This window comes from Amphiprion ocellaris, chromosome 14, assembly GCF_022539595.1.
Source record: "Amphiprion ocellaris isolate individual 3 ecotype Okinawa chromosome 14, ASM2253959v1, whole genome shotgun sequence".
NCBI lineage: Eukaryota > Metazoa > Chordata > Actinopteri > Pomacentridae > Amphiprion > Amphiprion ocellaris.
This window is the reverse complement of record NC_072779.1, coordinates 29,478,996-29,494,912: the sequence shown is the minus strand read 5'-3', so window position 1 is coordinate 29,494,912 and position 15,917 is coordinate 29,478,996. Positions and strand designations below refer to the sequence as shown.

Sequence of the window (15,917 nt, the reverse complement as noted above, 5' to 3'; positions counted from 1 at the left end):
GCAGGCGGTTGTGACTGATGTTCTCTCCAAGATTAACAAACTTAGTCGAAAATAAACAATTTCTATTAACATATTTGAGGACGACAGCGTTTGGAGATGTTTGTCATGTCAGCCTAAAATTCTACAATGACGTTCGGTGTTTACTATTCATCGTAAATAGGACAGAATCCTGAAATATATGCTTCTAACAGCAGCTGCCTGTGCTGTGAGCTCACACCCGTCATGCCGCTACATACACATCAGAGCATCAGTGATGTGATGAAAGTTACACAACGCAGGCCCACAGGCGAGTGTCAGTGAGCTCATGCAGGTGAATATACAGCTGGAGCAGCTTTCATCCAGACCTTTTTGAACCATGATCTCATCCTGTTCATTATTTAACAGCCCTGACTATTACACATCTGTGGACGCATCAGTCACCAGGTACATTACTCTTCTAGTGGACGAGTCATTACTGGATGGAGTAAATTGTTTTTATTTGTCTTTTACTGTCTTTTAACCCAAAGTAAATGACCTGTTCGGTCAAATTTGTTGATTGAGATTTGAAAAAGCGCGTTTAGAGATTTTGAAAGTTTTACTAATGACATTACACATTTCAGTTTTAACTTTAAACAATAAAGCAAATTAATTGCACATTCTCATTTGCGCATTTTGTTCATCTGCATATTTCTGTATACTCTTTAAAAATACATAAATAAAAATATTGCCACTCTTGTATAGTCTGCAGATTTTTTTCATACATTATATTTTACATATTTTTATCTTATTTCATTTTATCTTTTTTTTAATCACTTTATACCCTAATATTCTATGTCGCCTTATTGTTTAGCTCTTTATTGAATATCTGCTGTAAGAAATTAATTTCCCTTTGGGCATTAACAAAATCATCTAAGTCAAGTCTAATTAGGCAACATTCTACTGCATTTGTTGATTACTGGTATAACTATTTTTCTCTACCAATTCCTGTTAAAATTTAAAAATGTGCCATTTTGTCCTTAATGCAGCCTCCTCTATTTATCTATAGTTACCACTCTGTGGTCTTGAACAATGTCCCACCCACAGGACTATCTGATTGGTTACTCATCACAAATAATAGCCAATCAACCACAGAATGTATATAAAAGATTAATTTTTCTTCCGGGTCTGAAAAGTGAACGTCTTAAACCAACAGCCAACGTGAGGCGACTCGTCTGTTTGCAAAAATAAGCGTAATTGTATCAAAGTCTATGATGAATTGATCCTACTTCGCATTCGATTTATCTCTGTAAACCTTTTCCTAATGAGTTTATGGTCTCAATCATTAGTCTCAAGTCTCCTTCAAAACAGCATGATGTTCGTTTTATAAATTGTAGTCCCATTTTGAGTAAAATGAACAATAAAGTTTTTGTTTTGAGACAGGGCTGCCTTTCAGTTGACATGTATAAATGTGCGCAGTATGTAAGCCATCAGCACTGAAGGATAAATGTTAAAAAGTTCATTAAATCAAACATATCTAAAGCACAACCAAAGAAAGGCTTTTCAACATTGTTTTTGTTGGGGTTTGTGTTATTCTGAATTTTGACACCAAGATTCTTCATGGTAAATATGCCTATTTGCTGCCTTGCCACAAGTTAGATGAGGAGCCTGAGTTATTACTTTCTTATTTGTATGCTAACAGCATGTTAGCTTAGCATAGCACAAAGACTGGAAAGAGCAGGGAAACGGGTAGCTTGGCTAAAAGCTGCCTACCAGTCCCTCTAATGTATAATTTACTACCATATAGAAACTACATGCTGCTTTTTCAGAGGGAAATCTGTGTTCTAAAACCCTTTTTAGACCACATTTTTCTATCAGATACAGTAAAAATGTTGATATTTCCTGTTGAGTTAAACTTACTGGCTGATGGCTACAGATTCTTACTTACTGCACAGACATTTCTTTCAATTCTCAATGAGAAATCCAGTATCTCCCCTCAAATGTTAAACTATTCTTTTGAAACGAAGCAACGTCTGCTTCTTAGTTCCTGTCAGAGGATGTGATATGATTCTTCCTCCTGAGATTGTTTCATTTGAAGTCTGAAACGGTGAAAATATATTTTTTTGTATGAATTTAATCTCCCTGTGATATCTCCTCAGATTAATCTTGCAGTCATTTATCCGTATGTTGGGGACCACTGAGCCACACTGTATGTTAATGTTCATCTCAGATGCTGTGCTTTCTCACTCTCTCGTCCCCCAGCTTTAAATATAAATCAGTAAAATGGACTGTGTTCTGTATTTAATGGTACAGGGAGACTCGATGTACTCGTGTCGTTTCACTCACAAAAGGAATCAGTCGGAAAATTAACATTTAGTAGGAAGAAGGGTAGGAGCTGCAGAATGTGGATGTACTGACAGCTGTCAGAGCTGCAGTGCTGACAACACTAGTATGTAGAGGCATTTCTGCGTGGGTTTGCTGTAGTGAAGTGGGTTAAGTTGCTGTCAGATGCTGCTGGGTTGCTCACTGTATGTATAGTATGCCTCACGGCTTAAGAGATCAGATTGCACAGAAGTGGGTGGGCTGTCAGCTAGACTGCAGGCTTTTCAAGAATCATCCACAACAGTGCTGCCAAACAGATAAAAGACTGTGTTTGACTCTTAGCAACGACGAGAGAAAAAAGCTCCACATTCAGAGCCATTTTCCTTCTCTCTCTCTCTCTCTTTTTTTTTTTTTTTTACCTCTGAATGCTCCTCAGCACGTGCCACTTCTTCCTGCAGGAGGTTCTGCGCCGTCTGCAGGCTGCGCTTCTGGACATGAGCCTCTGCAACGACAAAGAAACATCAGTGATGCATGCGTAGCGAGGAAGATGAGGTATGACTTGTCTGGAGCTGCGAGAGGAATCCAGCAACCGAGAAACCACAGCAGAGAAAATTATTTTCCAAATCACAAAGAGCCTGCAGGGTATGTGCTGACGAAGAGACACTGGTGATGGGGTGGACAGTTTTTGGCCAGAAAAAAAGGGGAAACAAGGGCTCTAATTGTTCAACTTTGAGCTATTCTGGAAGCTGGTCTTACTTCGCTTTGACCACGAGACTCAAATCCATTTCTCATTTTTGCCATCTGCACCTATTATTCTGTCAGACACATCATTTTGATTTTCTCCCAGAACATAAATCTATGAAATTCGACAAACAAATAATTAGGGATAAATGCTAATTAAGCACAGCAGGCTCTTTTTTTACTGAGTTCTCTTTGAAATTGTACTCTGAGCGCATACATATGTAAGAAATGTAAATTATTTATGCCCATGTCAATACAATAAAAAAAATGCAGGGAGCCTTGAACAAACATACGGGGGCAGCAGCTTACAAAACCATAAGAAACTGTGTCAAATATAATCTGCGACAGAAGATTCAAACCGGCAAATATCAACATTACATCAGGAAGAAGCAAGCAGCAGCGTGATGGCTGACGGGACTGTGTTGACATTTTAAGACTGACGAATGCTGAAAGCTCTCAATACTTCTTTAAAAAGTTAAACTACTTGGATCTTGGGTTCATTTTCTACTATTTTTATTAGTTAGAAAAGCAAAGTTTATTGAATAAATAACATTTGTAAATGCATTTTATATGTCTGATGTTTTCTCTTGCTTAAAATAATTCTCTTATTAGTCTACTTTTTAGCATTCCTATCTAATAATAACCTTGAACTCACTAACAAAAGGGATTCTCAGATCTAGAAACATTACTATAAGTCCATCATGAGCAGTCAGATGATCCGACAGGTTGTAAATCAAACGGCAGCTCATCCAGTTTATCCAAACCAATAATTTAGAGGTAAAACTGAAGGTGAGTGAACCTGAAATGCAACAGTAAGGCTGCACACACATGCGGGATTGATGACAGAGATGGAAAAGATAACCATGTTTTCTGCACATTAAAGAATACAGTAAAATGATGATAAAAAACTACTCTGCAAACATTACATTTGGCTGAGATGTTCCAGAAAGTCAGACTGGATGCGCCAATGTTTGCTTGCTGTTTTTAAAATGTTAATTTTGAGACATTAGAGCTTTTAGAAAAAATTACAAGTTGGAAACTGGTAATTACAGAAACTCCCATATGACATAAACACGATGTAAGTATAGCAGGTCAAAGCTGAACCAACAGGAGTCAAAGGTAGGGTTGGGCAACATGTTCCAACCGTCACTGTCTGTCCAATAATTAGCTATCGCTGACATTTTCACAGAGCTGTCTGACACGGTTGGCGCCAGATCTGTGTTTCCCACACACTGATATATTCAAGGTGACCTGCCACAAAATTATGACCATTTTTAATTAAAAATGGGTAAAATCTGATTTCATTGTACAGTTGCCCTTCTCTCTCCTCTCTGTCTTGTGAAAGTAAAATGAATCATTTGTTCATCTGTTTGTTCATTTTATGTACATGTATCTCTGCTGATGGGGAACAAATTCATGTTAGCAGAGCAACTTTCATTTAGCTCAGCTTAATAATGGAAGAGTTACCTAAGGGGTCAAAAAGGTTCAAGTTGAGGCCAACCAAAGAAGGTCTGTTTACACCCCTAAGTGTTTTTTGTCTTGAAAAATGGAAAAATGAACTCTTTCTTACATGGTATGGAAACACTAAATGTAAGGTTTAAACTTACTCACAACGAACCAACAGGAAAGAGTTTGTGCTCATTATGAATGCTTTTTTACTTCTTCCTTGGGGGAGAGAGGAGGGAGGTCTTTCCCACTGCAGTGATGCAATTTCATTCTCCATATTGCTAACAATAATGAATTTACGGACAGCCCAGCAGTGTGTTTGTGATCTAAACACACTGACAACAAAACTGTTCATGCATCTGTGAACAGCCAAACATTTAACCCACATAATGGAATAAATTAGTTCTTTACAAATGCGTAGCATCACCAACACTTCTGCACTAATTTGTCCAAAACTGATGCATTCAACTCTGACAAATGTGTCCATCTGTTCTTAACCCAATGCTGTCAATCTGGGAGACCAAACATTTCAATTAAGATATAAACATGTAAAGTACCATGTTGCCCTTCCAGATGCATGGCTCCTTTATGTGTTTTGATTCTAATCTGAAACCACAATGTGAGGGATAACCTCCTTAAACAGTGTTAATTTTTGACAGTTTGGTCAATATTTGTGCAATACTACTACCACTGAAATAGGAAATGCTCGTTTAAGATGCATTGTTACACTGAATTTGATCCCCAAATTTTTCCCTATGGTCCTTCAGTGTACACAGGAAACAACATTTGGAAAACTGCTACACTGAAATATGGGGTTCTCTGCAGACTTTATGGATGACGACAGTGACTTAATCACCTCCGTTGGCATGTACAGTAATTCTCATGGAACAAATAGTTAAATTAACAAATTAAAATGACAAAAATTGCCACAGAAACATGATGATCAGCTAATGGCAGACAGACTTTATATCCATCCACCCAACCCTTGTTCCAAACAGACAGCTTCCCCTTGCACCTCTTTTCAGTAAAGCACTTCCAGATCTCAGCAGTGAACATAGAAAGGGCAATGAATTTATTATTGAAGGAAATGATGGCAGACACGGCAAGAATGCGCCTGAATGGAAAAGGGGGGAATTATTCTTTGAGGAAATCCTCAGAGGCTTGAAATGCATGAACAAATATTACTTTTCCTGGATATTACTTAAGGACAAGAGTGAGGTTGAACAGAGGTCAAGAACCAATCTTTCTCTCTCTTCTTTTTTTCATGTCACCTTCCAACTGATGGCTAATAGAGCAATTTTCCAGACCACGAGGGAGAGTTGTGAGGTGAAAGGAAAGTGCAGGAGGTCTAAAAGCAACTTGAAGTTAATTATTGTAGTTGGACTCAGTGATTTCTCTGCTTACGGCACATAGCTCATGGATTCATGTACTTAAAGGCCTAACAAAATCCACATCAAAAACTGTTCCTCAAAGATGAATCCGAGCACAAAAAGACATGACACACACATTTTAGATGCAGTGTCATTTTCACTGTCAGAGGATATCATTATCTCTGATGGCCACTGCAAACAAAACTCCTTAAATCTGCTCCGGAATGAAAGAGAAGAGGTGCCTGAGAATAATCCTTTTTCTTGAGTATCAAAGTTGTCTGCATGTCTTTGAGCTCAGTGCAAACAAGGACTGAAAAGAGCTAATTTGGCAAACTTTTGATGGTGCCAATTTACCCAGATGTAAACAATACGGGGCTGGAGCTTTACTGCATGGCCTCCATGTTGTTTGAAGATGAATACAACGATCTTATTAAAGAGGAAAACAGACGACGACTATGGAAATAAAACCCAAGTCGTGTGAAAATGCATTAAAATATGGTTCTTAATTGGAAATTGGGTACTTTCAGTTTGAGTTTTGTTTGTATTATAATCAGACGATATAATGATAGCCTGATTACTGGCCTGGCATTTATATTGGTATTATATTGGTATTTAAGCAGGTATTATGATTATCAGTATCTGTATTTATATAGACAGATTATTAATAAATTAAATGTGCTACTTCATGTATGATGCAGCCTCCTCAGTCTGTCTGTTTCACTCTGTGGTCTCAGAAATGTCTCTCAAAAGGAGAAAAAACTGAACAAGAAACACAAGCCGTTGCCACGAACCAGGAAATCAGCTTCTCTCGCAGTGGCTAATGCTATGCTCAATCTAGCGGCTAAGTGAAAAAAGCAGCCACAAATTACCCTTAAACTGTCCGCATTCTGAACTACGGGAGCCCAGCAGGAAGGCATTGGTGGCGGATGCTGATGAGAAAATCGATTTTCATTAAAACAAATCGACATTAAGTACAAACTCGAATTAATCGATAAAATCGATTTATCGCCCAGCCCTAGAAGAAGCCAAGTTATGAATGACAGCTTATCTGCTATCACATGCAGTTAAAACATTATATTTATATTGCTTCCAGCTGTCAGTTATCAATCTTTCTTGATTACTGTCGACCCCCAATAAGATAAATGAATAAAACTAAAATGACACTTTGCTCCGCTAAACCCTGACAAACGGCTACAAGCAGGAACAACGGCCACAGCAGGCTTGATGAATATGTATGTGGCGCAGTTTTCTCACACTAACACAGCTTGTGTTCACCTCCTGGGGGCCGTGGTCGGGCATCATTATAAACAAGCTCGACCCAGCTGACTGCAAAGTGTGTCTTGTCCCCCCAAGAGACGCTGTGACAGCCACGTTAACCCTCACAAGTCAGACTGGGTTCAGTGGATACCAGGGGGGGAAATAAAGGTCACAGTAATGACTCTAATAACTCTAAGCCCCTAAGGGAAAATTTCCACCCCCCATCCCGTCTTATAGGGTGAAAACGGACAACGTGTGCAAGCAGTCGTTTTCCCTGGTATTCAAGTTCAGCAGCTGAATCTTATCTTTACATAAGATAAATTTGCTTTAAAATGAAGGTGTCTGAGCTGGAAAAAAAAACATTGGAGCATCAATGCAGCACACCGCCGTCACCACAGCATTAATAATCCATCGCTTCATTGTACGCTGTGGCCATCGTTGTGTGAACTCTTGTAGCAAGAAGCAGGCATGCATGTGTCCTGACCCCACGCTGCAGATGTGTGGAGATGGGGGGTGTAATGTGAGGTGACAGCCAGGCAAACAAATACTCTTAGAGCAGCTGTATGTGACCTACATTTTGGGAGTCGATGGGGGGAAATGGACCTGGAGGCTGCACTAAACAAGTGAATGGTGTCAGTGATGGAGTCACGCATTTTCCATGGGAGCAGATATGAGACAATGAGTCGCACTGCTGCTGCTACAGTTTGACTGTAATGTGTTTCCCAAACTGCCTCTCTATGATTAAACAACTGGCCCTCGCAGCGGACGCAAACAGCAGCAATCTATCTGAAACCATTTTCAGTAGATTGAGTGCCTGGGAAACTGTTATCATGACATCTGTAAGTGGACGTCTCAGAATTTCTTCCAACTAAACGGTGATAAGACAGAGATACTAATCAGTATTGGACTCACTCTGCATTGATCAGAAAAGGCAGACAGACACCAATATAACATTGCACAAACTGACTTTGGGCCTCTGAAGATGGGGTTGTAAATGCCCATGGGGTTTAACAATCACACTAATTCTGAGATAATTTGGGTTGCCAATGAAACCACAATGTGAGGGATAACCTCCTTAAACAGTGTTAATTTTTGACAGTTTGGTCAATATTTGTGCAATACTACTACCACTGAAATAGGAAATGCTCGTTTAAGATGCATTGTTACATTGAATTTGATCCCCAAATTTTTCCCTATGGTCCTTCAGTGTACACAGGAAACAACATTTGGAAAACTGCTACACTGAAATATGGGGTTCTCTGCAGACTTTATGGATGACGACAGTGACTTAATCACCTCCGTTGGCATGTACAGTAATTCTCATGGAGCAAATAGTTAAATTAACAAATTAAAATGACAAAAATTGCCATAGAAACATGATGATCAGCTAATGGCAGACAGACTTTATATCCATCCACCCAACCCTTGTTCCAAACAGACAGCTTCCCCTTGCACCTCTTTTCAGTAAAGCACTTCCAGATCTCAGCAGTGAACATAGACAGGGCAATGAATTTATTATTGAAGGAAATGATGGCAGACACTGCAAGAATGCGCCTGAATGAAAAAGGGGGGAATTATTCTTTGAGGAAATCCTCAGAGGCTTGAAATGCATGAACAAATATTACTTTTCCTGGATATTACTTAAGGACAAGAGTGAGGTTGAACAGAGGTCAAGAACCAATCTTTCTCTCTCTTCTTTTTTTCATGTCACCTTCCAACTGATGGCTAATAGAGCAATTTTCCAGACCACGAGGGAGAGTTGTGAGGTGAAAGGAAAGTGCAGGAGGTCTAAAAGCAACTTGAAGTTAATTATTGTAGTTGGACTCAGTGATTTCTCTGCTTACGGCACATAGCTCATGGATTCATGTACTTAAAGGCCTAACAAAATCCACATCAAAAACTGTTCCTCAAAGATGAATCCGAGCACAAAAAGACATGACACACACATTTTAGATGCAGTGTCATTTTCACTGTCAGAGGATATCATTATCTCTGATGGCCACTGCAAACAAAACTCCTTAAATCTGCTCCGGAATGAAAGAGAAGAGGTGCCTGAGAATAATTCTTTTTCTTGAGTATCAAAGTTGTCTGCATGTCTTTGAGCTCAGTGCAAACAAGGACTGAAAAGAGCTAATTTGGCAAACTTTTGATGGTGCCAATTTACCCAGATGTAAACAATACGGGGCTGGAGCTTTACTGCATGGCCTCCATGTTGTTTGAAGATGAATACAACGATCTTATTAAAGAGGAAAACAGACGACGACTATGGAAATAAAACCCAAGTCGTGTGAAAATGCATTAAAATATGGTTCTTAATTGGAAATTGGGTACTTTCAGTTTGAGTTTTGTTTGTATTATAATCAGACGATATAATGATAGCCTGATTACTGGCCTGGCATTTATATTGGTATTATATTGGTATTTAAGCAGGTATTATGATTATCAGTATCTGTATTTATATAGACAGATTATTAATAAATTAAATGTGCTACTTCATGTATGATGCAGCCTCCTCAGTCTGTCTGTTTCACTCTGTGGTCTCAGAAATGTCTCTCAAAAGGAGAAAAAACTGAACAAGAAACACAAGCTGTTGCCACGAACCAGGAAATCAGCTTCTCTCGCAGTGGCTAATGCTATGCTCAATCTAGCGGCTAAGTGGAAAAAAGCAGCCACAAATTACCCTTAAACTGTCCGCACTCTGAACTACGGGAGCCCAGCAGGAAGGCGTTGGTGGCGGATGCTGATGAGAAAATCGATTTTCATTAAAACAAATCGACATTAAGTACAAACTCGAATTAATCGATAAAATCGATTTATCGCCCAGCCCTAGAAGAAGCCAAGTTATGAATGACAGCTTCTCTGCTATCACATGCAGTTAAAACATTATATTTATATTGCTTCCAGCTGTCAGTTATCAATCTTTCTTGATTACTGTCGACCCCCAATAAGTGAAATAAATGAATAAAACTAAAATGACACTTTACTCCGCTAAACCCTGACAAACGGCTACAAGCAGGAACAACGGCCACAGCAGGCTTGATGAATATGTATGTGGCGCAGTTTTCTCACACTAACACAGCTTGTGTTCACCTCCTGGGGGCCGTGGTCGGGCATCATTATAAACAAGCTCGACCCAGCTGACTGCAAAGTGTGTCTTGTCCCCCCAAGAGACGCTGTGACAGCCACGTTAACCCTCACAAGTCAGACTGGGTTCAGTGGATACCAGGGGGGGAAATAAAGGTCACAGTAATGACTCTAATAACTCTAAGCCCCTAAGGGAAAATTTCCACCCCCCATCCCGTCTTATAGGGTGAAAACGGACAACGTGTGCAAGCAGTCGTTTTCCCTGGTATTCAAGTTCAGCAGCTGAATCTTATCTTTACATAAGATAAATTTGCTTTAAAATGAAGGTGTCTGAGCTGGAAAAAAAAACATTGGAGCATCAATGCAGCACACCGCCGTCACCACAGCATTAATAATCCATCGCTTCATTGTACGCTGTGGCCATCGTTGTGTGAACTCTTGTAGCAAGAAGCAGGCATGCATGTGTCCTGACCCCACGCTGCAGATGTGTGGAGATGGGGGGTGTAATGTGAGGTGACAGCCAGGCAAACAAATACTCTTAGAGCAGCTGTATGTGACCTACATTTTGGGAGTCGATGGGGGGAAATGGACCTGGAGGCTGCACTAAACAAGTGAATGGTGTCAGTGATGGAGTCACGCATTTTCCATGGGAGCAGATATGAGACAATGAGTCGCACTGCTGCTGCCGCTGCTACAGTTTGACTGTAATGTGTTTCCCAAACTGCCTCTCTATGATTAAACAACTGGCCCTCGCAGCGGACGCAAACAGCAGCAATCTATCTGAAACCATTTTCAGTAGATTGAGTGCCTGGGAAACTGTTATCATGACATCTGTAAGTGGACGTCTCAGAATTTCTTCCAACTAAACGGTGATAAGACAGAGATACTAATCATTGCATTTCTGGTTCTCAGTCTCTCTCAGTAAACTGTAGCCGATTCAGAACTCTACCGAGTTCTCAGAGGAAAAACACCACATTTTATCAATCGATTGGTTTTGAAACTCATTCCAAAATCTTGCTTTCACAGTCTTGAAGAGCTTAGGCATGAAATATATTTGTGTTGTCTTCTTATTTACCCGTTTCTCCTAGATCCTCAGGCACCTCTTTCCTTATTCTAACTCAAACACAAAGGTGACTGAGACTTTGCTGTCACGGCTTGTAGACTTGGAATGACATGCCTGAGGTAATCAGGGCAGCCACCACCTTATCTTGTCTTAAATCAGCGTTTTTAAGAAAAACAACCTTTTCATATCAGCTTCACAGTGATTTTGCCATAATTTAGGGTTTTTGTCTGTTTCTGTTTTGTTTCGTCTTATTGAATCATGGCAGATTTGCACTATAAAAGCCATGAAAGCATCATTTGTACTGTCTCTGGAAACAAGAAGCTGAGATATAATAATACATTTAACTCACACAGGACTGAAAGTATAAATAAAACCCCTCAAGCTGCAGCTTTAAGGCATCAATCTTCATTACACAATGCAAAACTAAACATTTGAATACTAAAGTCCGATGACAGATGAGAATCTTTGCTGGGGGAATATTTCAGACCTGACGGAGGCTCAAGATAAAACTTCAGTAGGCCAACAAAACTTTTCTAAATCATCCTCTGGGAACAGACGGATGAACAGAGGGGTGGACACACAGCTGGACAGATGGACAAGATAACATCACCTCCCTGTGGTGCTGCTGGATCAGTTCATAAAGTTCAAAGCTTGTAAAAACGAAAAACACATTTTCCATAGTGACCTGATAGCCGAGAGGTTAAGGCGTATAATGCCAGTCCCTGCTGGGATCCCCTGCTGAATGTCACTCCAAGACTCTGTTTCCCCACATTTCGAGTTTTATGCAGATTGTCATTAGCAAATATAGACATAAAAACAGCTCCTACTTCTTTCTGGGGAGATCTATCCATGCAAGACAGTGTCAGTTTCATTTGTTCAGGTGTCGTGATTTGTGTCTGCAAACTACTTTGGAAAAATTAATTAAATTTGCTGACAGTGTGGACTGAGAATAATCCAATCAATGTTAAGTGCTCAACATCCCAAGAGAAATCCCACTGACTTCTACTAAAACATAATTTAAATGACAACAGAAGTAAAAATAAAAATTAAGTGGTAATTGCATATTTTAAAAACTAAAATTAACTGCTGATTAATGATTGGTAACGATCACAGGGTCTATGGAAATTTATTTGCAGCAATTTTGTCAGTCATTTATTCAGGCAAAAACGGAAAATAGGGGGGTTCAGCTTTTCAAATGTGAATATCTAAATGCTTTTATTAAACCATGAGTTCTGAATTGTTGGTTGGACAAAAACAAGACATTTCAAGAGCTCAACCTTGCAAATTTGTTATTTTTTTCCCACTATTTCCAGACATTTTAAGGGATTAATCAAATAATTGAGAACATACATTATCCAAACATTCATCAGTCAGGAAAATTAAGGCCCTGCAGACACTAAGTAATGCCAAATATTCTTTCGGAGCTGGAGATTTTCTCTTTTTCATCAATGTAAACTAAAAATCTCTGAGTTTCAAACTGTTAGTCAGACAAAGCAAGAAATTTGAAAATGCAAACTTGATCTCTGGGAAATGCTGAAGCCAGGCTTTCCAGCAATTCTACATAACGCAGCTGACAGCTTTGTCATTTAAAGAATCATTTGTTGCAGCTGTAGCATTTTTTAATGTGGCTGCATCCAGACATTTATTCATTCATTTAAAGAGATAAAGTTAGCAAAGAGAAGAAATTAGGTATAAAAGTTTGGGGTCACTTAGAAATGTCTATTTTTGAAAGAAAATCTGTTTTTTTCAGTGAAGATAACATTCAATTAGTCAGAAATACAGTCTAGACATTGGTAATGTGGTGAAAGACTATTCTGTGGGTACAGAGGCCCATTTCCAGCAACCATCACTCCTGTGTTCTAATGCTACATTGTGTTAGCTAATGGTGTTGAAAGGCTCATTGATGATTAGAAAAACCCTTGTGCTAGTTATGTTAGCACATGAATAAAAGTGTGAGTTTTCATGGAAAACATGAAATTGTCTGAGTAACTCTAAACTTCTGAATGGTAGTGTATATTAGGTAGACATTCCTTCAGAAGTATTTCTAGATTGCTAAAAATGGAAGTGTTCATAGGAATTCCTGGTACATTTTGTTTCTCTCACTCTTTAAGCCAAACTGGCTCGGATCTCATATTTCTGCAGTGTGTCACAGCTTCACGCCGGACAGATCACTGAACATGTTTCAGAAATCGTGATGCCGGATGCGACAGGTTTGCAGTCCGTCAAAGCTGAAGAGACAGAACAAAATAATGGCATCGACTGTGACGCGCTGCTGGCCCTGCAGCCTCGCTGACGAGGAAGCCCAGCACGGGCAGGTTTGGAGTCGGCATTAAAATCCGCTACAGTGATCCGAGATGATGTGGAGTCAAAACTTACATCGCATTTTTGTCGGACTGGTGCTGTGCCAACGCTGATCGATGTGACAGTGACCTTAAACGCACTGTGGACCGTGCAGCAGCCTCCCAGCGAAAACAGATGTCAAGACCTTAATAGAGACCTCCGGTGAATTCACTTCTGCCTGAGCTGAACTCGCTCTACTTTGGTGATAATCAGAAGCATGATCGAGACTCTGAGCACATGTTGGAACCACAGTGCTGCTGCCCCTGATGTCCTTAATGCTGTTGGTAACAAGCAGAGGTTAGTCATGGGAGGATGCTGAGGCAGCTTTAAGGCCTCCACATTCAAACAAACTGCCTGTCAGTGTGTCTCATCTCATCACAATCTCTCTCAATTAACACAGACTTTACACTTCTCTCTCTCAGGCTCCTTTTTGTCATTCTTAGCACAAATATTTCTGTCTCTTTTTGTGGATACAACAGAGAGCAACACCAAGGATGCCTTTAAGGAGAGACTGTCTGAGAGCATGTGCCGTTTTCCCTGTTGGTTTGATTAACACACAAAGACAAGAGAAGTCAAAAGGTCCCTGCTTCAGCTGCACAAACACAGCGACAAGAGGAAAGCTGCCCCGGCTGAAGGGACTGTCGGGGCATTTAGAGGCTCACCTGCTATTTTGGGTCACATATGTGCAGCAGGGTAAAGTGCAAAACAGCTGTGTGCTCTGAAGTAGCTCTACAGAAAAGAAGACAGGAAACATTCTGTAGTCTGAACACACAGCAGCACAAATCATCTGAGCAGCAAGAAGTAGATCATGTGGGGCTTTTTTTTATACACAGTTAACTAATGACAAAAGGGAAAAAATATTTTAAATACAATTTTCAAGGCATAATGGGACTACATTCAGTCACATCATGCTGTGACTAAGTTGATTCAACTGAGATCTGACACAAACAGCAGAAGTTATTCTGCAGCCGCCTGGTGCTATTTGCATATGATTTAACGCAGGTAAAGTATCTACCAATTCAGATTGAAAACAAGTTTTTTAACTTCAAAAACATGTTCATATGGCGCTTTTTTGCATGCCAGAAGACATCATGAGCAGCAGAGCATTTATACTTGAAAACATTCAAAAACAAAGATTCATATTTCCAGGATTTCATACATAAAAACCCTCAGGAACCAGTCCTGTCAATGTGCAGTTGCATGGTGGGACTTTGTTTATCATTATTCTTATTACTATTTTCTGGGTCAAGCATGCATGACTGAATTATTCCAGTATTACAGCATATTATTGTGTAGATTAGTTTCCCTTGTCTAAGCAGAATTGTAGGTGAGCTGGTGTGCTGGAGCTGCAGGTAAGAGTGATTCCTAATACAATATTTCACAAATGGGGTGGGGAATGGGGCATCCGAAAACTTTTTTCCACCACTGTATGTGTCCTGCTGCAGAGAAGAAGAAGCTTTTCATACAGTCACATTAAACTTTAACTGTTTATACTGATTTAAACACATCTACTAGGTAGAACATGTTTATTGGATTGCATTTAATTAACTTTTTAACGCCTAAAATAGGCACTGTTCTGTTATTTCTGTAAAAGTTACTCTTTCATCCTGAAGAAAAATTGCAAGGTTTTTGCAAAAATGTCCTTCCATCAGTTTTGTTAGTTGGTTTCTAAATTTATCACAATATACTGTGTCCAGCTTGCGTGCTTACATCAACTGTCATATATTGTGGTTGATTTAAGACATGATTATAGGAAAGAAAGCACAAATAAGAATCTCTAGCCTATTGAGTTATACATATAATACATTCCTGCTTCGCCAGTCACCATAGATTTTTACAGAATAAAAGCTTCTGCTTCAAGGCCAGATTGCTTTGACTTAAGCGACTAAATGAGCTGGAAATGCTGCAGTCAGAAAGAAAATATATATATTAAAAAAATACATCAAATCTGCATCAGGAAGTGGGCTGAGTTACTGTATAAGACAAAGAGAAATGTCAGAAAAATATCAAGCCCATTCTTGCCTTTAAGCACAGCACATTTCCACGCTGCACGCCTGACCTGTCGATAATGTCATCTGTGGTCAAAGGCAGCTGAATATCAATGAGACCGACTGATGGAGCGGCAGCTGGAAACACAAACACGGAGTTGCCGCCGGTCGATAATAATGAACACGACTCTTTCTTCCCCTGAAAAAAGCTGCTAAATCTACTGTACTGAACGGTAACAAGAAATCAAGTGAAGGAGCTATCTGCAGCTGATTACACACAAATAGGTCACGCTCATACAGATGGGGCCTTGCAGGACATGGATGTATCCGAGGCTTGAAAATTAGCCAGCA

At 39.6% G+C, this 15,917-nt stretch overlaps 1 protein-coding gene across 1 annotated transcript in view; it reads right to left on the bottom strand.

The window, feature by feature from the left end:
- The window catches only part of vps37d (VPS37D subunit of ESCRT-I), a 50,763-nt gene that overhangs the window by 15,159 nt on the left and 19,687 nt on the right, over window positions 1-15,917 (bottom strand). Inside the window, exon 3 of the mRNA XM_023263060.3 lies at window positions 2,697-2,779. Within this exon, the coding sequence (XP_023118828.1) occupies window positions 2,697-2,779 (83 nt within the window). The remainder of the gene's footprint in view (window positions 1-2,696; window positions 2,780-15,917) is intronic.